Source organism: Mesoplodon bidens (genome assembly GCF_964165515.1).
Source record: "Mesoplodon bidens genome assembly, chromosome: 3".
Taxonomy (NCBI): Eukaryota; Metazoa; Chordata; class Mammalia; order Artiodactyla; family Ziphiidae; genus Mesoplodon; species Mesoplodon bidens.
In genome coordinates, this window is record NC_138178.1 from 135,560,016 (window position 1) to 135,584,824 (window position 24,809).

General features: G+C 37.9%; 1 protein-coding gene across 4 annotated transcripts; it reads left to right on the plus strand.

Moving 5' to 3' along the window:
- The first annotated feature begins 37 nt into the window (after nucleotides 1–37).
- Nucleotides 38–24,101, plus strand: PSMA3 (proteasome 20S subunit alpha 3). Of its 4 annotated transcripts, none has more exons than XM_081229419.1 (11): nucleotides 38–175; nucleotides 3,172–3,254; nucleotides 10,267–10,390; nucleotides 13,056–13,157; nucleotides 13,236–13,309; nucleotides 15,351–15,423; nucleotides 16,960–17,025; nucleotides 20,235–20,281; nucleotides 22,094–22,161; nucleotides 23,483–23,547; nucleotides 23,956–24,097. In XM_081229419.1, exons 1-11 carry the CDS (start codon nucleotides 155–157, stop codon nucleotides 23,998–24,000), a joined length of 768 nt encoding a protein of 255 aa, XP_081085545.1. In that variant the 5' UTR covers nucleotides 38–154; the 3' UTR covers nucleotides 24,001–24,097. The 4 variants fall into 4 exon arrangements, with proteins under 4 accessions (XP_081085545.1, XP_081085547.1, XP_081085546.1 ...); XM_081229421.1 differs by having other exon boundaries at nucleotides 10,272–10,390; nucleotides 23,956–24,093; XM_081229420.1 differs by lacking the exon at nucleotides 16,960–17,025 and having other exon boundaries at nucleotides 23,956–24,101.
- Nucleotides 24,102–24,809: the final 708 nt, after the last annotated feature.

Sequence of the window (24,809 nt, forward strand, 5' to 3'; positions counted from 1 at the left end):
TGTTCCTGGGCTAAGGCCCCAGGAACGAGCCACAGAGAAGGCTATTGGTGGAAAGAACAGCCAATGAGAGAGCCTGTTACTAGTCTGCGTGCTGCAGTGTAAGGGGATCGCTTTAGACCCTGAAGAGCTAGGCGTTGCAGTGGGTTTTAGCGCGATGAGCTCAATCGGCACCGGGGTGAGTTCGTTGTCTCTCGGCGTGATGGTCTAGCATAAGGATTAGCGTGGGAAGGGAACGCGGACGGACTGCGAGGGGTGCGCTGACTCGGGGTGCGCTGGTACTTCCTGGAGGCAGGTGGGCCGCTTCCAGTTGCGTGGTGGACCGGCGGTCTTTCCGACTCTGATTGCTAGGCCCGCGTCTGCAGTGACCGTGGCTTGAAGCGTCTCAGCTCAGGTGTGGCGGGCTTGCCGCGCAGCAGTTAGATTTGGAACCGCTTTGGGTTGCTGAGTCACTTTTCTTTGGTCGCTTAGGGAAACCGAAAGTGGAAACTCGTGGGGCCCGAAATTGTGTGTGAGTGAAGGGTTTGGGCGACAGCCTCTTGAGAACCACTGAGGCAAGGCGGCTTGAGAGTCCAAGGGCTGAGACGCCGCTTTCCAAGGAACCCCTTTGCAGTTCCTGGGCTGCTGCTGCCTCACGGGGATTCTCTGTCTTTCCCTCGAGTGTAGTGATGGACCGCTCTGTATGAGTCCCTGGAGCCTTCTCAGAACTGATAAGAAAAATAGTCTAAAAAGCGGAATCGGAAGAATCCTTTTCATTTTTCCTTTGTCTCAGCTTTTCCTGTACAAATTACTTAACAGCACTATGAGGTGTCCATACCGTTAAGCGTTTAAATGGTTAGCTACAGACTTAACCGCTTCTGACTTTGAAGAGACAGTTCAGGAATTTGGAGTTGGATTTGTTAACTTTTTCGGCCTATTACTTTCCTTTGTCAAACGTACTGCATATATGCAATCTTCTGCATACTCCTTTTATGTATTTCTCCATGTAGAAAATACAGTTTTTGTTTAGAAATATTTCTTGGTGGTTTCCACTAGAGGCACTGAATAATGGGTTTCTCAGTTCATTTTATACTCCTACTGTGCACAAGACTTTTTGTACTCACCATTAGGCCCAAATACTGGTTTTCCGAGTTTGATAATACGCAACTTATACTTGGAATGGTTTAATCCATTCGGTTATGAGATGCTAAGATTGTCATACCGTTTTTGGATTAGTTGATGCTCAGTAATGCCTGTTGTAGCAAATTGACTTTGCAACTACATTAATATTACCCTAGATTAATAGTGTTCTAAAGGGTTCTACAAACCCTTTAAAAATATTTGATAATATAACCAGGTGAGATATTTCGGTATTACAGTGGTAGAGTTAAGGATCTTCATTTAACAAATCAACAAACTGAGACCAGGAAGCACCACTGTTGAAGACTTATCTCCTGTCTTTACTTGTCCCAAGAACTCCGGATATGAAGACCTGTCTTCTTGACATTTCTCTCCACTTGATTAATAGCCATTTCAAATGACATGTCCAAAGTAGATCTCTGGGTTTTCTTTTTCCCTTGCCATTTTGCATCTCCTACAATTTTCATTTCAGTGAATGGGCGAGTTCTAGTTGCGCAAATGAAAAATAATCTATGATGCACTTTTAATTTTTTTTTTTTTTTTTGCGGTACGTGGGCCTCTCACTGTTGCGGCCTCTCCCTTTGCGGAGCACAGGCTCCGGACGCGCAGGCTCAGCGGCCATGGCTCACGGGCCCAGCCGCTCCGCGGCATGTGGGATCCTCCCGGACCGGGGCCCGAACCCGCGTCCCCTGCATCGGCAGGCGGACTCTCAACCACTGCGCCACCAGGGAAGCCCCTAATTTCTTTTTTACTCTACTCCTAGAGCCAATCCATTAGCAAGGTTTTTTTGATTGGATCCTCCAACGATAACACCTTCCATCTCTTTTTCTCTAGTCTAAGACACTACCTTTGGAATAATTAATCTCTGCTTCCACCCTTGTTCCCTCTCTAATTAATTTTCCAGATGAACAACGTTTTAAAAAAATTAGACACAACCTCTCCCCCTTCCCCCCCCCCCAAACTCCAATGACTTTCTGTTAGATTTAGAATAGAAATGTAAACTTCCTACTCCAGCCTAAAAGACTTAACATAGTTTGGCCCTTATATGCCTCTGATATAGTTTACTCTTCTGTTTACCACTTATGGTGCTCAAGATACAGTGGCCTTATTTCTTTTTCTTATTGTGCTCAGCTTATTTCTACCCTAAGGTCTTTTATGCCAAATACCAGGACGCTCCTCCTCCATATCCTAAATGACTAATTACTTGTTATTAATTCTAGCTTAGCCTAAATAACTAAATGTAATTGCCCCAGCAATGCCTTACTTGATCAGGTAGTCTGTGGTAGTCCCTGAGCCTACCACTTCACCCTGTCTTATTTTCATCATAGTACCTTTTCTGATTTACTGCTGTATCTTCAGCTCCTAGATTTGTTTGTGGTCTGATTTTTGAAGATGAAGGACTTCTAGAATGAGTAGTCTTTGTATTTCCTTATAGTGACTAACATATAATAGATGCTTATTAAATGTCTGAATGCTAAATGATGTGTCCAAGGTCCCTTAGTTGTTTGTTTTTTTTTTTCCGGTACGCGGGCCTCTCATTATTGTGGCCTCTCCCGTTGAGGAGCACAGGCTCCGGACGCGCAGGCTCAGCGGCCATGGCTCACGGGCCCAGCCGCTCCGCGGCATGTGGGATCTTCCCGGACCGGGGCACGAACCCGCGTCCCCTGCATTGGCAGGCGGACTCTCAACCACTGCACCACCAGGGAAGCCCCAACGTCCCTCAGTTTCTTAGTGCCACAGCTATGAACTAAAATGCCCCAATGCTGTTTTTACCATAGCAGTTTTTTCAGAAGTGAGCCATGTCCTGTGTGGGAAAAGTTCTGACTTGATGCAGGACTTGTATCCATTGCTTTTCTAGCAGAAATCTAAAGTGTATAACTTTGTCTTAGCTTCTGTTGCTGCTCTGACATGCTTCCCCTTTCTCTTTAAAGAAAAATCTTTGTTGAGATTTAACACACATTTCTGATGTGTAAGCCATTTAGGAAAAAAAAAAGTGTAAGGTTATTACTGCCAAAGATACATCATTTTAAGCTTATTATTGCCTTTTCCTCCTAGTATGACCTGTCAGCCTCTACATTCTCTCCTGATGGAAGAGTTTTTCAAGTTGAGTATGCTATGAAGGCTGTGGAAAATAGTAGGTAAGAAACATTGTTTTACTTGAAATTAGCATGTTTTAACCAGGTATTAAATGTCTTCTTTTCTATATTTTTGGTAATTAGGGTTTGTTATGTTACTATGGCACAGAATAATATATGCCCTAAAATAATCTCAATTTATTAGTCATTTTCAGATCTCTCTTTAGGCCACATCTTTCCATGTGCGTATATTTCCAGTTGACTCCAGAATTATCCACTTAGACATTCTGCCAAGTCTCAAATGAAGTGTACAAAACCAAATTCGTCAACATCTTTGCTAGACCTTTTTTCCTTTTTCAAATTCCTGATACATATCATTGTTTTCCTTGGCCATTAGGATTGTGACTTTATTGTCTCATCTTTTATTTACTTCTGTTTTAAATGTCCTGTGCAGTTGGTCACATGATCATCTCAGCAGGGATGTTTTTTTTTTTTTTTTTTTTTTCTTTTTTTTTTTTTTTTTTTTTGCGGTATGCGGGCCTCTCACTGTTGTGGCCTCTCCCGTTGCGGAGCACAGGCTCCGGACGCGCAGGCCCAGCGGCCATGGCTCACGGGCCCAGCCGCTCCGCGGCATATGGGATCCTCCCAGACCGGGGCACGAACCCGTATCCCCTGCATCGGCAGGCGGACTCTCAACCACTGCGCCACCAGGGAGGCCCAGCAGGGATGTTTTTTATTTTTCTCTTCTGCTGCCATACTCCAAAAGGTGTAGGATCACTAAGATATTTTCCTGTTGGACTTATTTCCTTCACTCTGTCTTTTTTTGTTTAGAGTAATTCACTAAAATGATTCCTTGCCACCACTATAACATCTTAGTAGAATTACTGGCTTATTGACAAATTCTCTGAGTCTTATATTGAAGAATTTTTGCAATCAGTTATACTTATATGATCATTTTTTAATTTTTTAATTTAATTTTTTTTTATGCAGCAGGTTCTTATTAGTCATCCATTTTATACACATCAGTGTATACATGTCAATCCCAATCTCCCAATTCATCCCACCACCACCACCACCCCTGCCGCTTTCCCCCCTTGGTGTCCGTACGTTTGTTCTCTACATCTGTGTCTCATATATGATCATTTAAAAAAAAATCATTTCTAATTGAACATAGTCTGCACAAACTGGTTTCATTTCTAATTTTTTTTAATAGAGTTTGTTTATTTATTTATGGCTGCATTGGGTCTTTGTTGCTGCGCACAGGCTTTCTCTAGTTGTGGCGAGCGGGGGCTACTCTTCATTGCGGTGCCTGGGCTTCTCATTGCGGTGGCTTCTCTTGTTGCGGAGCACAGGCTCTAGGCGTGCAGGCTTCAGTAGTTGTGGCACGAGGGCTTCAGTAGCTGTTGCTCACGGGCTCTAGAGCACAGGCTCAGTAGTTGTGGTGCATGGGCTGAGTTGCTTAGTTGCTCCGCGGAATGTGGGATCTTCCCACGCCAGGGCTCGAACCCGTGTCCCCTGCATTGGCAGGCAGATTCTTAACCACTGAGCCACCAGGGAAGCCCCTTTAATTTTTTTTATTGAGGTATAGTTAGTTTACAATGTTGTGTTAGTTTCAAGTGTACAGCTCAGTGATTCAGTTATTTATATATATATATATATAATAAGTGTATTTTTGAATCTAAAGCAGCTTTGGGATGAAATAAGGGACTTAAAAGAAATTTCGTTCATGACGCCTCATTCAGATCTCTCAAAAAAATTTTTTTAGGCCTACTAAACATGGTGTTGGTGTTTGAGCTTGGTGTTTTCATTATAAAGAAAACCTGTGTAGTAGGGAAGTGTTTCCAGAATTTTAGAAAAATCCACATGTAGATGTAGTTTTTTCACTTTCTACTAGTATCTTCGATATTTGATTATGGAAGTTTCATGAGGGTAGAGACTGTAACTGGTCTTTGCATGTGCTAGCACGTAGCCCTCAGTAGTTACTGAATAAATAAATGTTCATTTTTTTGTTCCATTTTCTGGGTGGTAGAAAGAAGGTATGTGGATTTCTAATGGTTTATGAAATAGTATTTTAAGGTTTTTGAGCAAAAATATATTTTAAGTCTTCTTACAGGATTTGTTAATGAAGCTAGTAGATTCTGTGTTTAAATGCTTTATAGAGATTGTTACTTACAAACTGTCAGTATCTGATAATATAATAGAAGTAAAGCTGTTAAGAATTTTAGGCTGCACTGTATTTGTCGTTGTGTACAAGGCCTGAAAGAGTTCAGAAGAGAGTCAAATTCAAGAAAAAAGTTGATAATAAAAAAAGTTAAAAATTAAAAAAAAATGAAAGCAAATAAGTGTACTGGGAAAACTGGACAGCTACATGTAAAAGAGTGAAATTAAAACATTTTTTCACACCAGACAGAAAAATAAACTCAAAATGGATTAAAGACCTAAAAAAAAAGAAAGAAAAAAAGAAGTTGACACATTTTTTTTCCTGTTGGTAAAAGAAGATAGGCTCATAGGCCAAGGAGCTGGAGAAAGACTTGAGGAAGTCATTGTTTTTCTCTTCCTCCTTTGCATTCTTGCATTTTCATTGGTGTAAAAAACTGGTGGGAGATGTCTTGACTAAGAGAAAAACTGGAGATACATTTTGAAGTCATCTGTAACCCAGAAAATTGAGACTAGCCTGTGAGGGTCTGTGTATCTTAGCAGTTTGTTTTCTATAAAGTATTTCTAAATATGGTTTAAAACAGTTACATTTAAGCAAACTTGAAGAAATATAATTTTTAAAAATGAATGTATTTTTTTCTGCATAAAGAAAAATTACTAGGAAAGTTCCTCTTTTAAAGGGATCTGTGTAACTTGGTATGATGGAATACTGGATGAGGATCAGAAGATGTGAATTTTTCTCCTAGCTGCTGCCTAATAGTAATATTATGTAGGTTTCTACTATTCAGTCCTCTGAATGTTACTTTTCTGTCTGTAAAATTGGGATGTGGACATCTAACCTAACTACTTCACATACCTTACCATAAGAATGAAATTTGAAAATGTTTGTTTTGGGGCACAGAAAGCAGAAAATAGGAAAATTACATATGAATTTTCTTACGAGTCTGGCATATAAACTGATAGTTAGAAAACATTTAACCAAATAATTTGATATGATTATATTCCTGCATTAAAAAGAGATAAATTCTTTTTTTTTTAATTTTTAATTTATTTTATTATTTTTTGGCCGTGCCTGTACAGCATGTCAGATTTTAGTTCTCCAACCAGGGATCAAACCCGTGCCCCCTACAATGGAAGCGTGGAGTCTTAACCACTGGGCTGCCAGCGAAGTCCTGGAGATAGAAATTCAGTCTCGGGAATTTAGAAGGCAAATACTTTTGAGTACCTGTTACGTTAAGCATAGGAACTACCAAAACAAATAATTGACGTATAAGTGAATACTTAAAAACATTTTATTAAAAAATATATATCATGATCAAAACTATTTTATAAAAGTATGCTCCTAGCAGGTAATATGCAAAAGGAAAAAAGGGGTAAAATTATAATCTTTCCCTTTAGCCTCATTGAGGAGACAAGATATGAAAGGAAGATTGTGCAACATAACTGAAAGGCTGGATTGTTTGGAACAAAAATGTACACAAAATTTTGGCCTTAGGACCCCTTTATACTTGGGAAAAAAAAATCACTGAGGACCTTGAAGAACATTTAATTATGTAGGCTGTAGGTTCTATCAATATTTAACATCACCCCAAAGAGCATTTATTTATGCAGGTTATTGGTTCATCAATATTTACCATATTAGAAATTGAAACTGAAAAATTAAAAATACTTATAAATTCATTTAAGTAACAGTAATAAACACAATTGCATGTTAACAAATAATTTAAATTAACATTTATTAAAATATTTGAGTAACAATAACATTTTTTTTAAGAAGATGTTGGGGGTAGGAGTTTATTAATTTATTAATTTATTTTTGCTGTGTTGGGTCTTCATTTCTGTGCAAGGGCTTTCTCTAGTTGTGGCAAGCGGGGGCCACTCACTATCGTGTCCTCTCTTGTTTCGGAGCACAGGCTCCAGACGCGCAGGCTCAGTAGTTGTGGCTCACGGGCCTAGTTGCTCCGCAGCATGTGGGATCCTCCCAGACCAGGGCTCGAACCCGTGTCCCCTGCATTAGCAGGCAGATTCTCAACCACTGTGCCACCAGGGAAGCCCATTAATAACATTTTTAATGCAAATTACTTTTCCAAAACATAGAAAAAAATGTAGTGAGAAGAGTGGCATTGTTTTACATTTTTGTAAATCTCAATAATTAATTGAATCTTAATAAAAGAGAGTCTAATATCTCCTTCTGCTTCAATATGTTGTTACTTTTGTTGGGGCTTGTGAAACAAATCAGGCTTCATGTTGTTTTTTGATACTATACCAAAACTGGACAAATGTTAGTTTCTTAAAGATTAGTTGCAGTGTGGAGTCAGAAAACATAACAATTAACTTTTTCTACTTGTACATTAAAATCTGTTGGGCTCTCTTACACTTGGCATGTTTTACCCGTCGACATTGTGAGTTGGTCATTTGGAAAATATTGGTTCACTGAGTTATAACAGAGCTTCCAAATTAGACATATTTCATTATAAACTATCAGAAACATCACACTTTTTTTTTTTTTTTTTTTGCGGTATGAGGGCCTCTCACCGTTGTGGCCTCTCCTGCTGCGGAGCACAGGCTCTGGACGCACAGGCCCAGCGGCCATGGCCCACGGGCCCAGCTGCTCCGCGGCACATGGGATCCTCCTGGACCGGGACACGGACCCGTGTCCCCGGCATCGGCAGGGAGACTCCCAACCACTGTGCCACCAGGGAAGCCCAGAAACATCACAGTTTTTAATATCACCTCCAATCTGTTTATTAAAGTTTTGGGAAGCAGACAAACTCACAGTGGTGAATGTTTTCTAAAATTCCAATTTGTGCTTGAAAACTCAAATTTTATCACTGGCAAGAAAATTTTGTCATTTGTTTACCTTGAAGCAACAGGCTCACTTTGTTCATTTTAGAAAAAAGTCTGCCACATACCTAAGTGGAAATAACCATAGTTATTATTCTTTGATGATAAAAACAGATGTTCCATGAAAAACTTCACAACTCAAAACAGTTTTATCAGTGTTTTTTCCTTTGGGCAACCATTGTATTTTGACGTACAGCAGAAGTACTTTGACTACCTTGCATTTTGTTAGGATAATAAAAAGACAGGTACTCAAGGATTGATACCCAATAAAATTAATTACTGCTTTATCAAGGACATTCTTAACTAAAAATGGCTTTTTTTGAACTGTGAGAGCGTAGCAATGAAGAATACAATGATTAGTAGTTTACTGCTACCATTTGCTGTTACTGCCTTATTTGTGTTAAAGTGCCAGCGGTTTTACCCACCAGTGCTTCTATATACCATTGGTGCAAACATCCACACAGTGGAAAAAGGCAAATGATATCTTTGTATTTTTTTTTTTAATTTTTTGGCCGTGGCATGTGGGATCTTATACTTCCCCGACTAGGGATCGAACCTGTGCCCCCTGCAGTGGAAGCATGGAATCTTAACCACTGGACCGCCAGGAAGGTCCCGTCTTTGTATTTTTATGAAAATAATTTTGACCTCACAAACCACACTTTTAGAACTTTTAGTTTAGAAAAAAGAATCTTTTAGATTCTGAAAGGTGAGGAAGATGATGAGTTGGAATAATTGGGAACGGCTACCTGAGGCTATTCAAGTGACTTTGCAAAAGTTGGTGGAAATTTATTTAAATGGGCAGTGGTGAGGAGGAAGTGTATTCTGGTACCCAGGATGACCGCAATAAAGACAGAAAAGCAAAAATGAACATTAAGGTGTTTGAGGGGTGACAGTGAGGTCGAATTTGGTAGAGCACAGGACCTCTATAACAAGAAACTGAATTCGCTAGATGGGCTTTGCAGATTCTTGGGGAGTGCTGAAAGCTGGGCCAAGGAGTTTAAACTTGAAAAGATACCTGAAGTGTGGGGGAAGGAGTGTCTGCAATTCTTTACATATTTGTGCATGTGGCTCAGCTCATTTTTCTCGTTGTTTCTCTTTGTTAAAAGAATTAGAAGATGAAAGTAATTCATGTATTTTCATCTTGAAATGGCAATGTATAATTTCTCCACATTTTACTTCAGATTATTTTTTTATCTACTTTGTTTTAAACAGTTGTACAAAATGTTTATTCTTTTACACTTATTGTAAGCAACACGTGGTTATTGCAGAAAAAGCAAAAGAAAGAAAAAGAATTATAATCTTTCCACCAAGAATAGTCACTGGTAACTTTTTTGTTTGTAGCCTGTCTTTTGTATGCATATTATGTACCATTTTTTAAAAAATAATAAATTTATTTTTTTGGCTGCATTGGGTTTTCGTTGCTGCATGCAGGCTTTCTCTAGTGTGGTCAGCGGGGGCTACTCTTTGTTGCGGTGCGCGGGCTTCTCATTGCCGTGGCTTCTATTTGTTGTGGAGCACGGCTCTAGGCGCATGGGCTTCAGTAGTTGTGGCACGCGGGCTCAGTAGTTGTGGCTTGCGAGCTCTAGAGCACAGGCTCAGTAGTTGTGGCGCACAGGCTTAGCTGTTCTGCAGCATGTGGGATCTTCCCCGCCCAGGACTTGAACCCCTGTCCCCTGCATTGGCAGGCGGATTCTTAGCCACTGCGCCACCAGGGAAGCCCTTAAATACCATTTTTAATGCACATGACTTTAGTCGGCATTTGTTGTAAGATGGCTAATATATGCTAGACACTGTGCCATTTGGTACATATTTTGTTGGCATCTTTTTTCACTTACGTATTAATCTTTCCATGACATGATAGGAGATTTTTTTGGTCACGATTATTTATATGGATCTAATTCATCACATTTTAGACTGTTTGCCCTTTCTAGTTTTCAAATGTATTTATTTTAAAGACGTGATATGCTTTAAGAAACAAATTTGCCTGTTTTTGTGGGTTTTTTTTTTAAACTTGGGTTTACAAAGTTTCTTTTATTTTCAGTTAAAAAAATTGATTTTCTTCTGCTTGTTTCAGTACAGCTATTGGAATCAGATGTAAAGATGGCGTTGTCTTTGGGGTAGAAAAATTAGTCCTTTCTAAACTTTATGAAGAAGGTTCTAACAAACGACTTTTTAATGTTGATCGGCATGTCGGAATGGTAAGGTTACATTTAAAAATGTTCCTTTTTGCCTTGTCCAGTTTCTTTTGAAGTAACTAATTGGAATATATGAAAATGTGATTGTTAAGAACCCATTTAATACTTTAGCATTGAGGCAGAAACAGCAGAGAGCAGCTGTAGAAGTAATCAGAAAGTTACTGGTTTGTGAACAGCTCACTGTCTAAAAGGAAGGTAGCATTCTTATTGTATAACCTGATTGGAGATAGATATGAAAAACCAAGTTGCCTTAAGAAAAGGAGGGGAGGGGGGAGGGGGTGAGAAGTATGGCTTAAAAAGAAATCTTGGTAGCATAGATCAATGAAGGTACATGCTTGAGAGGCAATGAATCTTTGGCTTTTTGTATCCTTTCTGGGGATCACTGTTACACTGAAGATGTTATCAGAAAGAGAAGACCTTTATAGTAAGGTGGAGCATCAGGAAAGGATGTCTGATGAAGGGAAAAGTGAACACATGCTTTCTAGTAGCTTCATAAGCATCACTGTATTTATTTCATGCAGCTGGTATCTTGAGTGACTGCTTTGCACAGTTGCAGGCCAAGACATAGATACATTACTGGTATATACTGAAGTCATCCTATATAGATGTCAGACTTTCTTCAGTAAGAGCAACAATCCAAAAAAAAAGAAAAGAAATGATATTTAACTTTGCTTACTGAAAAGTCAAGAAAAGAGAACACCTGTGTGCTAGGTACTATGCTAGTTCTTTACATAAATTATCTCATTTAATCCTGACAACCCAGTGCAAGTAATATTAATCCCATTTTTACAGATGAGAAAAAGACTCACAGGTGGTAAAGAAATATGCTGGGATTCACACTTGGGTCTGCATGGTCTATGTGTTACTCTAGAGACCATTCTGCAGGGTGAGATCCTATAGGACCCACTCATTCTGCTGAAATACCAGTAGCTTTGTTATTTATAAATGAGATGTGTTACAAACACAAAAAGGACTAGCAAAATATAGCCAGTAAACTATAAAGCTACAGATAAAATTTTTTTTTTCTTCTTCAGATATTTTTTTTGAACTTGTTTTCTCTGCTGAACAAATTTATTATTGCCAGTGAAACTGGTGTGTTTTCTTGAAACTTGCCAGATTGTAACCTAGCTGGTATGAGGTAGTGAATCCTGCTTTCTTTCACTTAAAAAAACTTAAGATAGGTATATTTTGGAAAAAAATCATATATGCTTATAAGCACTTTAGTGATGGAAAGAATTTTATCATCCTAGAATTTTCACATTTGTCCCATTTGTTATTTAAAGCCAGGAAATTGATGGCATTCCTTATAGCTGGAAATTGGCAAAACATTAGACATTGAACGGGGTTGAAAAAATTAAGGATTAATGTTCTGTCTCCAAGTGATTTGATAAATTTTTAGACTTCACAGTGGGTTTTATCCAAAGCAATGGAAGATTGTTTAAATGGTGAAAATTACTACCTGGGTATCCTTGTGGAAGTTATTCTAAACAAGAGTTTTCTAACCTGCAAAACTATGGTGGTAATAGTACCTACCTTCATGTATAATTATGTAAAATGCTTATTATCATGTAATGAATGATCAATAATATGTTAAGGATTTTCCTCATTATTACTACTACTAGGTAGCAGTAGAAAAAAAGGCTATTAAAAATTTTGATAGTACTTATTTTTAAATTTTGCAAATCTTCTGTGCCACTGGTTCCCAGTACCCATAAGTGTTTCAGTAGTTTTTTCTGTTTTCATAGCTTCCCTAGACCAAAAGAAATACCCAGTGGTTCTGTTTATTATATATGTAGGTCTAAACAACTAAGTGGTTGTGTCCTTAAAACTTAGTAGCTGTAAAAACAAAACAAAAACAAACTCACCACATACAGCAAAAGAAAAATATTTTAATTTTTAAACAGTCACAGTTAACTAATGTGTACTGCACAACTTCTTAAACTTTGGAATTGGATTAGATGCCGCCCCCCACCTCCACCCCGTTTCCTGTGCCACATTGTTTTTTGCACAGTACTTATTTTATATCACAGCAACCCAGCTTTTCAACGAGCGGATGGCAGTAAAAGGAATGTAGAATGATCTAATGTTGAAACCGTTAACTACTTCAACATATGTTTCCCCCAAACTTAAAATGCCCCACAACTCTGAGTTCACTATAGTGCCCTGGGATGTCTCAGCACGTGGTTTGGTAATTGCAGTTCTAAGCCACCGGATTTGTGGTTTGTCATGTTTTGGTTTGGCATTACAATTTATTAGCTGAAAAAGGAATTTGAGGTTGTGCCTTTTAGATGAAAACTTTTAATAACTTTTTGAACACAGAATGGCTTCAAATAAAGGATCAGTTCTAACCAAAACGAATGGTTATATTCTTCTCTGTTGTTGTTTTGTTCTTTATAATGAAGTGGCGAATGGGGAGACCTGGAGGTTTTTCTGAATGTGATCAATGGACAAAACAACGTAGTCACACTTGGGAAATTTCCAAATTGTAATCCCGTACTCAAGCATCAAAATGCCAGAATGCCTTGTAAAGAAAGACCTTTAAGCCAAACAGATTTATTCTAATGGTGATACTTGTTAAAAATATCAAATAAGCCTGTAATAATTACATCCTTTCCTTGATTTGTGATAGGAATGTTATCTACTGAATTGATACTTTTTTTTCTTTCAGGCAGTAGCAGGTTTGTTGGCAGATGCTCGTTCTTTAGCAGACATTGCGAGAGAAGAGGCTTCCAACTTTAGATCTAACTTTGGATATAACATTCCACTAAAAGTAAGCTGATAACATGTTGAAGAGCCTTTGGAACAGAAAGAGAAGAGTATTAATAAGCTCTTCTGTTTTTCCCCACAGCATCTTGCAGACAGAGTGGCCATGTATGTACATGCCTATACACTCTACAGTGCTGTTAGACCTTTTGGCTGCAGGTATGAAATTTATTGAGATATTCAGTGATATCTGTACTGTAGGTATTTGTTTTCTCAGAATCTAATTAGCCTTTTATACCCTTAAAAAATGAAGTATCATCAAGAAGTATTAGGGCAGTGATTAAATAAAATGATGTACATAAAAATAAAAACTGAAAAATGAAAGACTATGCAGATTTGGACAGGATAGAACAGAGAACTCATAGTAATATTTTAATCTAATTATAATAAATTCTCTGGAGGAAGGTGGTCAAAAGGTATATAAACTTTTTTTAAAATAAATTTATTTTTGGCTGCGTTGGGTCTTCATTGCTGTGCACGGGCTTTCTCTAGTTGCAGCGAGAGGGGGCTACTCTTCGTTGCAGTGCACGGGCTTCTCATTGCGGTGGCTTGTCTTTGTTGTGGAGCACGGGCTCTAGGCATGTGGGCTTCAGTAGTTGCAGCGCATGGGCTCAGTAGTTGTGGCTCACAGGCTCTAGAGTACAGGCTCAGTAGTTGTGGTGCACGGGCTTAGTTGCTGCTCCGTGGCATGTGGGATCTTCCAGGACCAGCACTCAAACCCATGTCCCCTGCATTGGCAGGCGGATTCCCAACCACTGCCCCACCAGGTTAAGTCCCAAAAGGTATATAAACTTTTAAAGTTTAAGATAAGTAAGTACTAGGGATATAATGTACAACATGATGACTATAGTTAACACTGATGTGTGATAAAAAGGAAAATTTTTAATATAGTAGATCCCTTAGAGTTCTCAACAAAAGGAGGCAGTTATTTTTCTTTTAATTGTATCTGTATGAGATGATGCATGTTAACTAAACCTATTGTGCTAATCATTTCACAGTGTATGTAAATCAGACCATCATGCTGTGCACCTTACATTTATATAGCGATGTGTGTCAATTATTTCCCAATAAAACTGGGGGAAAAAATTCTCTGGAACTAAACCCAAACATTTTCAGGAAATGGCAAACTGATTTTAAATATATTCCATGTTGTTACTATTTAGTAGCCAATTATACTGACACTTCAGTTTTCTCATTAGTTTCCATCTGATATACTTTAAGCAATAGGTCAGATGTTCTTAAATGGGATGTGGCTGTTACAATATTCTGCACATGAAATGATAAGGCTGGTTTCTTTTCTACTTGTAATTTCAAAAAATCAGTAATTCATATGATTTTTAATACCCTAATTTTAATTTGCTGAGCATAAAAAAATGCATTGAACCGATTTTCCTGCAATTTTTATTGCAGGAAAATAAATGGAGGAATACCGGGGAATAGCCAGAAAAGAATGAAGGGTGGAACAAGAGTTTTAGGTAGTTTCAATGTATTCACATCAGGAATTTTGTCCCCTTGGCTTTTTCATGTTTATTCGTTTAGCTGTTGGGCCCCCTTATTACTTGTCCATCTATCAGTACTCCTTTCTCTCCACTGCTATCCTCTCAGGAAAGTTTCATCAGAAAGTTTAATACTAAACAAAGGCACATGAATTTTGAGAAGTTTTCAAGTATATACTAGTTTTTATCCAAACCACACTATCAAAGTGCTTACTATGAGTTATATGGATATTAGTAAATGTTTGTCTTAGAAAGTACAATTGCATTTTTATCACAGTACTTTTTATTTTTTAAATTTTATTTATTTTTTATAAATTTATTTTTGGCTGCATTGGGTCTTTGTTGCTGCGTGCGGGCTTTCTGTAGTTACGGCAAGCGGGGGCTGCTCTGCGTTGCGGTTCGGAGGCTTCTTATTGCAGTGGCTTCTCTTGTTGCAGAGCACGGGCTCTAGGTGCCTGGGCTTAAGTAGTTGTGGCTTGCAGGCTCTAGAGTGCAGGCTCAGTAGTTGTGGTGCATGGGCTTAGTTGCTTAGTTGCTCCGCAGCATGTGGGATCTTCCCAGACCAGGGCTTGAACCTGGATCCCCTGCATTGGCAGGCGGATTCTTAACCACTGTGCCACCAGAGAAGCCCTATCACTGTACTTTTTGATACTTTTCTGGTATTAAGAACCATGGTTTAAAATTACTAATTTACTTTTATGTAGTTTCATGTTAGGGTCTTACGGTGTGAATGATGGTGCACAACTCTACATGATTGACCCATCGGGTGTTTCATATGTGAGTAGTTTTGAATCATCTGAAATTCTATTTCTGGTTTAATGGTCTCTCTTTAGCACTTAAATCATGTATTTGGATTATCTGAGGTTTCTTTAATATTCATTCAAGGAAGGTAACATTTTTTCTTGTTTTAACATTAATGACAGTAACCTATGGATATGAGGCAGAGGAAAGATCTGTGGCTTTTTTTGGTTTGTTTTCTGGCCGAGCCATGCCACATGCAGGATCTTAGTTCACCCAGCAGGGATCGCCCCCTGCATTGGGAGTGTGGAGTCTTAACCACTGGACCATCAGGGAAGTCCCAGATTTGTGGCTTTAAATATGCTATTATAGAAACTGCATAGTGAACATAAAATATTGAATATGTGCTATTTCCTTTATTACTACAATATTAGCAGTATCTTAAAAATGAATGTAATGCTGTCCCTTTTTTTTTTTTTTTGCGGTACGCGGGCCTCTCACTGTTGTGGCCTCTCCCATTGCGGAGCACAGGCTCCGGACGCGCAGGCTCAGCGGCCATGGCTCACGGGCCCAGCCGCTCCGTGGCATGTGGGATCTTCCCGGACTGGGGCACGAACCTGTGTCCCCTACATCGGCAGGCGGACTCTCAACCACTGCACCACCAGGGAAGCCCGATGCCGTCCCTTTTGAAGTTTTGTTTTTGTTGGGGTTTTTTTGGCTGTGCCACACGGCTTGTGGGATCTTAGTTTCCCACCCGGGGATCTAACCCAGGTCCATGGCAGTGAAAGCCTGTGTCCTAACCACTGCACCACCAGGGAATTCCCCAATTCCCTTTTTAAAAAGGATTTCAAGTGGGATTTCTTGGACCTTTCTCTAATTACCTTTTCTTAAGTGTCTTCTGAGATTTTTATGGTTTTTATTATACTCATTAAAAAAAATGAAGGCTCTTTATGTTTTGTCATTATACACTGGTTACACAAGTAAAAAAACCTTTACAGTATAAATTAGGGGATTCCCTGGCTGTCCAGTGGTTAGGACTCCGTGCTCTCACTGCTGAGGCCCCAGGTTCAGTCCCTGGTTGGGAAACTAAAATCCCACAAGTCATGCTGGTGTGGCAAAAAAAAAAAAAAAAAGTATATATATACACACAAACACACACACATAATTCATATGTATATATTTTAAAAAGGCTTATTTAACTCTTAGGAATTATTTCTTTCTCTCAAATAACTTCATTTCCATTGTCAGAATGCTAAAATTTTTTCTATTCCTATCCTCAGAAATGCTTCTAGTTCATGAAGTGTATACATATAATGACATAATTTGTTTTTCTTTGGATATACTTCTTGAAAATAATATAGATTATTCTAGATTTAAGTTAGATATTTTAATTTTTTTGAGTCCCTTGGTGGTCATTAAAATGTCTCTTGGCTATATTTCTCCAGATGTGCTTTTGAATGTCATTTAACAACCTTTCATTAACCTTTAAATAAAAACAGTAGTCATTAATGACTTATGATAGTATATTAATTTAATAATACGTATGTATTTTTCGTGTATGTTCTTTTTAAATAGGGTTATTGGGGCTGTGCCATTGGCAAAGCCAGACAAGCTGCGAAGACAGAAATCGAAAAGCTTCAGGTAATACATACATATTTACTGCTTGAAATTTTGCTATAGCATTATCCTCATGTCGTGAAGTTTTATCACCACAAACTAAACCTTTTACTCCAAGTGTGGTTTGCCGTTTTGAGTAGAGCTTTCTGAAGCTGCTAGCTAGGTGGCTGAGTAGGAAAGCTGGTAGCATATTACCTGTAGAGTTGGGTCATGGATCCCTTTATGATTTTGGTGGCTACTTAATCCAAAGAAAATACAAACAGATCTTCATATAATGTCACAAAATCCTTGAAGCCCATTCATGGAGCCCTGTGACCCTTAGGCTGAGAACTTTGCTCTTACTGTATCATTTCTTCCATCTGGAAAACAGCTTTTGTCTGTGGAAGTCTTACACATTAAGAGTCTGTGCTCCTTTGCTTCTCTTTCCTTTTGTTCCTAGCTAAATAGGGCATGGGAACCCATCATCTGTTAGTGTGAAAAAAGTTTCTTAAAAATTTGCTGGCTTTCCTTTTAGCCATAAATTGATCAACTTAATATTGAAACAGTACCCACCAACTCTTCATTGCTTATCAGAAACTTCCCTAAAAGACAGGTGTATGGGGGCTTCCCTGGTGGGGCAGTGGTTGAGAGTCCGCCTGCCGATGCAGGGGATGCGGGTTCGTGCTCAGGTCCGGAGCGGCTGGGCCCGTGAGCCATGGCCGCTGAGCCTGCGCGTCCGGAGCCTGTGCTCCGCGACGGGAGAGGCCACAGCAGTGAGAGGCCCGCATACCGCAAAAAGAAAAATAAAAAAGACAGGTGTATGATTCATCAACATTTTGGTAAATTACAGTGAGAAAAAATTTTATATACATTTAAATATTAATGCTGTACTGGAGCCTTGCTCAACTAATTAACTTATTCAGCTTATTTAACGCTAGGTCCTAGAAAACATTTATTTAGTGCTTGGAATTTAATGCCAAGTTCTAGACCTATAAAAGCGTAATTTATGTTTGGTATTTTAGTACTGATAAAATTGACAAAAGGACTTTAGAGATCACTTAGTCCAAGTCCAGCCCTGGGTTAAACACACTGGCTAGAGTCATAGAATATTGCTTATGAACAATTCACAGACCTAGTAACTCTTAGACCAGTGTTCTTTTCCATTATATACTCCCTGGTTTGTGCTAAGTTCCTGTCTTCTACTCTCTTCTCTTTTGCTTTCATCTCTCCTTAGTATTACATGGAAATTTGAAAATAGAGTGTTTAGTACGATTATCCTTTTGTCCTCTGTGGTTAAATCCTAGCAAGGAATGGGAATACTAACAAATCGTACCTAAGAATTGAGAACGATTACTTCTATTGAGGAACATGTACACTTAATGATGAAAACATATGCTCTAAATCAGAGGTTAGCAAACTGGCCCACTACCTGCATTTTTTGTTTTTTAAAGTGAAGTATAGTTGATTTACAATGTTGTGCTAATTTCTGCTGTACAGCAAAGTGATTCAGTTATACAAATACATACATTATTTTTTTATATTCTTTTCTATTATGGTTTATCATAGGATATTGAATATAGTTCCTTGTGCTGTACAGCAGAACCTTGTTTATCCACTCTGTATATAATACTTACATCTGTCAACCCCAACCTCCCACTCCATCCCTACCCCAGTCCTCTTCCCCTTGGTAACCACAGCTCTGTTCTCTGTGTCTGAGTCTGTTTTTGTTTCATAGATAAGTTCATTTGTGTCATATTTTAGATTGCATACAAGTGATGTCATATGGTTGTCTTTCTCTGACTTAACTTCACTTTGTATAATCTCTAGTTGCATTGCTTTTTAAAGTTTTATTGAAACCCAGCCATATTCAGTCTCTGGCTTTTGCTCTAGTACAACAGTGGAGTTTAGTTGGTGAAGGGGACCAAAGACCATATCCCAATAAGTCTAATAAAATATTTACTACTTGGCTCTTTACAAAAAGAGTTTGCCAACCCCTGCATTACTCTGGTCTGCTTTTCTGCTTGTGTTCTGTTTTACCAAGAATATAATTTTATGAAATAAACTTTACCAACATATGTAAAAATATTTTTGACATTTAAGATGTATCTTTTCAAGTTTGTTTGCCTTTGTATGTTACAATTAATATACTAAATATAGAACTTAACTTGTATGGGCAAAAGTATGAATATTGGTATTTTCCTTTTCTTCGCTCCCAGTTTTAACATGAAAAAAATTAATCATCAGAAAAGATACTGTACAACAAAAATCTCCATCTAGATTGAGTGAACAGTTGTTATTTTCCAATATTTTACCTATTTGTATGAGCTGGGGCATCAAGATTTCTAAATATAAAAAAATACCAAAAATAAATAATAAGCCTAGATATACAGTAATTGAATCACCTCAAGTCTGGACTGCTGTATGACTATTCATTATTTTTCGCCATTTTCCATCCTCCTCCACATATCCAGAATATGAACACCAGTTTGCTCTTTTTTTGTTTGATTTTGTCAATTGTGTTCAGAAACACATATACCTAAAAAAACTTTTGCATTGGTTACTTCCAGTACCTATAGTACAGCAGACTTTTCTGCTGGGCATTTAAGGGCTGTTTTTCTACCCTGATTTCCAAATGTTCACTTTTGCTTTGTGCAGTTCATTTATCTTCCTCAAAATCAAATCAAATCCAACTATGTTCTAAGACTCCACTCAGATCTTGGTTCTTCAAAGCTTTCCCTGACATTTTGCATTTTTGTCTTGAACAGTTTCATGAGGGACAATTTATTTCACTCCTTCATCCCCCTCTAGAATATAGAAGGTATTCATGGTTTGTTTGCATTTTATTATCCTGAATTGGCTATAAAGAAGAAAAGAAAAAACATTTCTTTGCTAATGTTTTAAATGTCGGGGTCTGCCTGTGAATAAATTCATAAAGGAATCTAGATTTCTATAAACTTTAATATTTTTCCCAAAATTAGTGGTGCCCAAGGGTTGTCCAGAATATGTTTTGGCATAATCATTAAAAAACATTACACTGTGAATAAAAACTTTGGTTCTGGTCTTTTTGTATTTCAGGTTTTTGATTCTGGTCTTTTTGTATTTCAGGTTATTTTCCTTGGTTTTATATCTGAGAATCTATCTCAAGAGCATGGGGTTACTGATAAAAGTTGTAGAAAGAATCTGAAAAGTTACACAAGTGGAAAGCGCTCTTCTTTGAATCATAACATAATGAATATATGTTTTATTTTCTGTAGATGAAAGAAATGACCTGCTGTGATGTTGTTAAAGAAGTTGCAAAAATGTAAGTTGAAATTTTCCTTAGCATTGACAGAAATATTTCACTTGACCTTACCTTATACATTAATCGTAAGAGGCCGTTTTGTTTGGAAATAACTTGTTGCATAAGTTTTAGAAGGTGAATCCAACATTCTCAGAAGGCTCATTAAGGAGAATATCCATATTTCAAGTGACAATGAATAGGATGGGGAAAAATAGCTTTTGACAAAATATACTCCTGTTCAGGTGACAGAATTCAAGAATAGGAGGATATAGTGAACCTCTAGGGACTTCATTTGATAGCTCCCAACTTCTTAAATCTCAGAAGTCCCAATAATATTAACCTTAGCTTACAACTTTAAGGTCTACAGCTAAAGTTGTAACAAGATAAGAGCCATGTTTCAAAACATCTAGAAATCGCTGAAGAAAGCCTGAAGTAGTTCATATTACAGTAATAGTAAGCAACAACAAAGCCAGTAAAAGCTCAGTGAACATGCTTCAAAGTCCATGATTTTTTTTACATCAAAGAATGCAGGCATTTGGTATTTCAAAAAATCTAATAAAATGCTGGTGTTGCAGCCAACTTTTCAGAGTTAAAAGTAATAAATGTAATATTCCAGAGAATTCACAGAGAATTCTAACTATTCCACATTAGAACTACATGAACATGGTCTAGTCAGCATTTTGGGCACGTGTCTCAGGTTTTACATCTAATAACACATGCAAGGAAAAAAAAGTCTTGGAGGGCTCTATTATATAATAATAAATATACTATTTGAATGGTACCCTTAATCTCTATACTGATGGTTGTAGCAAGTATTAAAATCTCAAGTGTTTTATAATTTTGTACTAATCGTCCACCACTCCTGCTACCCTCACTTCCCACCCCCCACCCCCCTTTACCATGAGACCCTTCCCCCCTTTCCAGTTGTGAAGCAGCAGAATCCATTCCATTCTGACTTTCAGTTAGTAACAACCTAGGGGACACTGGCAACTAACATATAATAGAACTAGTTAAAAAGTGAATAATCCTTATTGAATTGCACAGCAATTTAACATGGTAACTCAATTTCCTTCACTGAGAAGTCTTCTGGAAATCAGTTCTTCCCACACCTTTTACGTTTAGATAAAACACTAGACTCTACTTTGTTCCGTGTAGGAAAGCCATCCCTTTATCTTTTAATAAAATGGAGCACTATGCTTCTTTTACTTAGTTTTAGCAATTTGAAGGTGCTTTCTCAAAGCAAGGCTTTAGGAATACTCTCCAAATTACTTTTCTAACTTTGTTGTGTAAGATGGTGGAAAGTATAAAATAAGAAAGTTTTGCTCTGATACTTTGTTTTTACTTCTACCTTAATACGTTGTGTGACAGTGCCCCCTTGTTGGCAGCAATTTGTCATGTACTGTTTGAAGGCCAGGTTAAGGGACATACCTTAAGGGGTTTAAAAATATTCCTGCCAAGAAGGTGCAGAACGAAGAGACCACTAACTGTAAACTAATGAATTAGTTTGTTTTTTTAAAAAATCAGTTAATGAATAGAAAAAAATATATACTTAAATGGCACACAGGGAATGATGGCCTTTCCCCATTTGAATATACGTTCCTTAGGAGGTATCTTTCAGGTATGTCTCTAAAAGAATGTATCAAACAACTTGGGTTGTAAAGGTGTAAGGTATATTGAATCCTAGTGTAATTTTCATAATAGACTGTATATAATGTGTGTGTATCATTTTATAGATACTTATATTAGGGATGGCTGTTCTAATTTGCTGAGCTGGGTGCATGAACTATGTATGTAGATGACCACATGAATGTTAACGTCCTCTTTCTGTTCTAGAATTTACATAGTACATGATGAAGTTAAGGATAAAGCCTTTGAACTAGAGCTTAGCTGGGTTGGTGAAAGTAAGTTATTTTTCTACATTTATTTGCTCTCAGAGTCATCTGTACCAAACCTAATGTACTACTGGGTGCCTTATTTTTTCTTAAAAACAAAAAAAAATTAGTAATGGTGTATACACATATAAGAGTACACAAATAACAAATGAATTGATAACTATCACAACATGGATACATTCATGTAAATACTGCTTTGGTCAACAAGTAGACCAGCCCCCCAGATCACCCCTTAGGCTTCTCCCCAGAGGTAACCACTATCCTGAATTCTAACACCATAGTTCTTGGCCTGTTGTTGAATTTTATATAAATGGAATTAGACATGGATTCTTTTCATTTCTTTTCACAAAATTATATTTGTGTAAATCAGTTGTGTTGTTACGTACAGTAGTATTTTTGTTCATTTGGCTTGCTGTACAGTGTTCTGTTGTCTGAAAATAACACTTTATTCATCTCCTCTTCTACTGTTACACCGTTAGGCACTTTCCAGTGTTTGTTTACTGTAAAATGAACAATGCAGCTGTGGACATCTTGTACATCTATTGTGGTACACATATGTAGTAGCATTTTAGAAATATATGTTAAGAGTGGAATTGCTGGGTCATGAAATAGGCACACATTCAACTGCAATATTGGCCACAATGTGTTCTGACCACTGGATGCCCTTCTAATACAAACAGAGCCAGAACAAATTTAGGAGGTACTCTCTTTTTGAAGGAAAAGCTCTGCTTAATAATTGACTAAAGTTGTGAGTAGTTTATTTACTTTTTTTGAAACATCCATTGCATACTTTTTTTTTTTTTTTTGCGGTACGCGGGCCTCTCACTGTTGTGGCCTCTCCCGTTGCGGAGCACAGGCTCCGGACGCGCAGGCTCAGTGGCCATGGTTCACGGGCCCAGCCCCTCCGCGACATGCGGGATCCTCCCGGACCGGGGCACGAACCCGTGTCCCCTGCATCGGCAGGCAGACTCTCAACCACTGCGCCACCAGGGAAGCCCCATTGCATATTTTAAAAAAGAATTACTGGGAAATCACCATTTTTCTTTCTAGTATGGCAACTGTAGGGCTTCAAGGACAGCTTTTAAAATCTAACCATGCTGTGAATGAATGCTCAGGACTTAACAGCATCAGGATAAATCTTAGCATAATGTATTCTTTATTATAAGAGCTAAATTTGGGCAGATTTAATATATTATGTAGGGAAAACACACAAAGATGAGTTCAAAGAATCTGGTATTACACTTGTAGATTGGCTAGATTATATGGTATTTGCAAATCACAATTACAGTCCTCGTTTTTAATTCATTTAAATATATGGCTTAATTTACAGTAACTAACGGAAGACATGAAATTGTTCCAAAAGATATAAGGGAAGAGGCAGAGAAATATGCCAAGGTAAGCCACAGCATGAAAACGATTCTAGCTGAAGATACGGAGATACGTTGAATTCTATTAAATAACCCTTAAGAGTTGAGCTGAACTAAAGGATGAAAACTTTCTAGGTTATCCTCAGTGGGGATAAAGTTGCCCTGGTTCCAAAAAAATTTTTTTTGTGCTTGTGAGAATGGCAAAGTTTTTTCAGGACATTTAATGCTTTCATACTGTGTGTATCCTATCAAGAATATAGTCATTGATTGTTACAGCAAGATGTACTTATTTACCTGTTTCTTTACTTGAATGTCTTATTCTAAACCAGTGTTCACTTTCACTTACAAAGAATTTTAATGACAAGTGCTTAATAATTAGATTCAGGCTGTTATAGCAGTGCTAAAAATTGATTTTAAACACTTTTCTCTTTAACAGGAATCTTTGAAGGAAGAAGACGAATCAGATGATGATAACATGTAACATTTACTTCATTTACTTCTATTTAACTATATAGCCCTTTGGATTAATAACATACCCACTGACCAACTTTCATTAAACTTTTGTCTTGTAACGACTGAAGTTTGGTTAATATCTGCTTGACAAAATTGGTGGGGGTAGCTGAGCACATATTTATTCAGCATTAGGATGTTGCTTTATGCCTGTTGTAAAATTCCTTAGTTAAAATACTGCAGAGAGATGCTTTGGAATCAGATTAATTCAAAACTCCATTTCTTCACTCATCTATAACCTAAAGATCATATCCTGCTGGGCTGTTGTGTAAAAAGTACCTACCAACTTTGTAGGCAGTTGATGCCACTGCCCAGTTTTGTATTTAGTGAGATGGTTGTTGGTCATCAGACACTTAACCTTTAGAATTTTTTTTTTTTTTTTACTTTGAGGAGTGGATTTAAGGATTCACAAAGTCCCTATCCTGTCACTTAAAGAATTTCTTGATCTGTGAAGTTGAAATAAAAATACCCACATTTTACACTTAAAAATAAATTAGAATACATGTGGAAACAGAACTGACACTGAGTGGAAAAATGAGTATTGGAAGAAACAGTCTGAACTCAGGCCAAGCATGCCAGGTATACACACACCCTTTATTGGCCTCATGCCAGTATCACTCCCTTCAACTGTCGTGCTTTCCTGAGGTCACTGAGTTTAGCAGCAAGGTGTTGCCGGACTTTGAGCATCTGTATAGTTTAAACAGCAAATCATTATACCAGAATACTTAACTACTATACAAACAACTCCAGACCAGTATCTCATTACCATGGCTGCTTTTA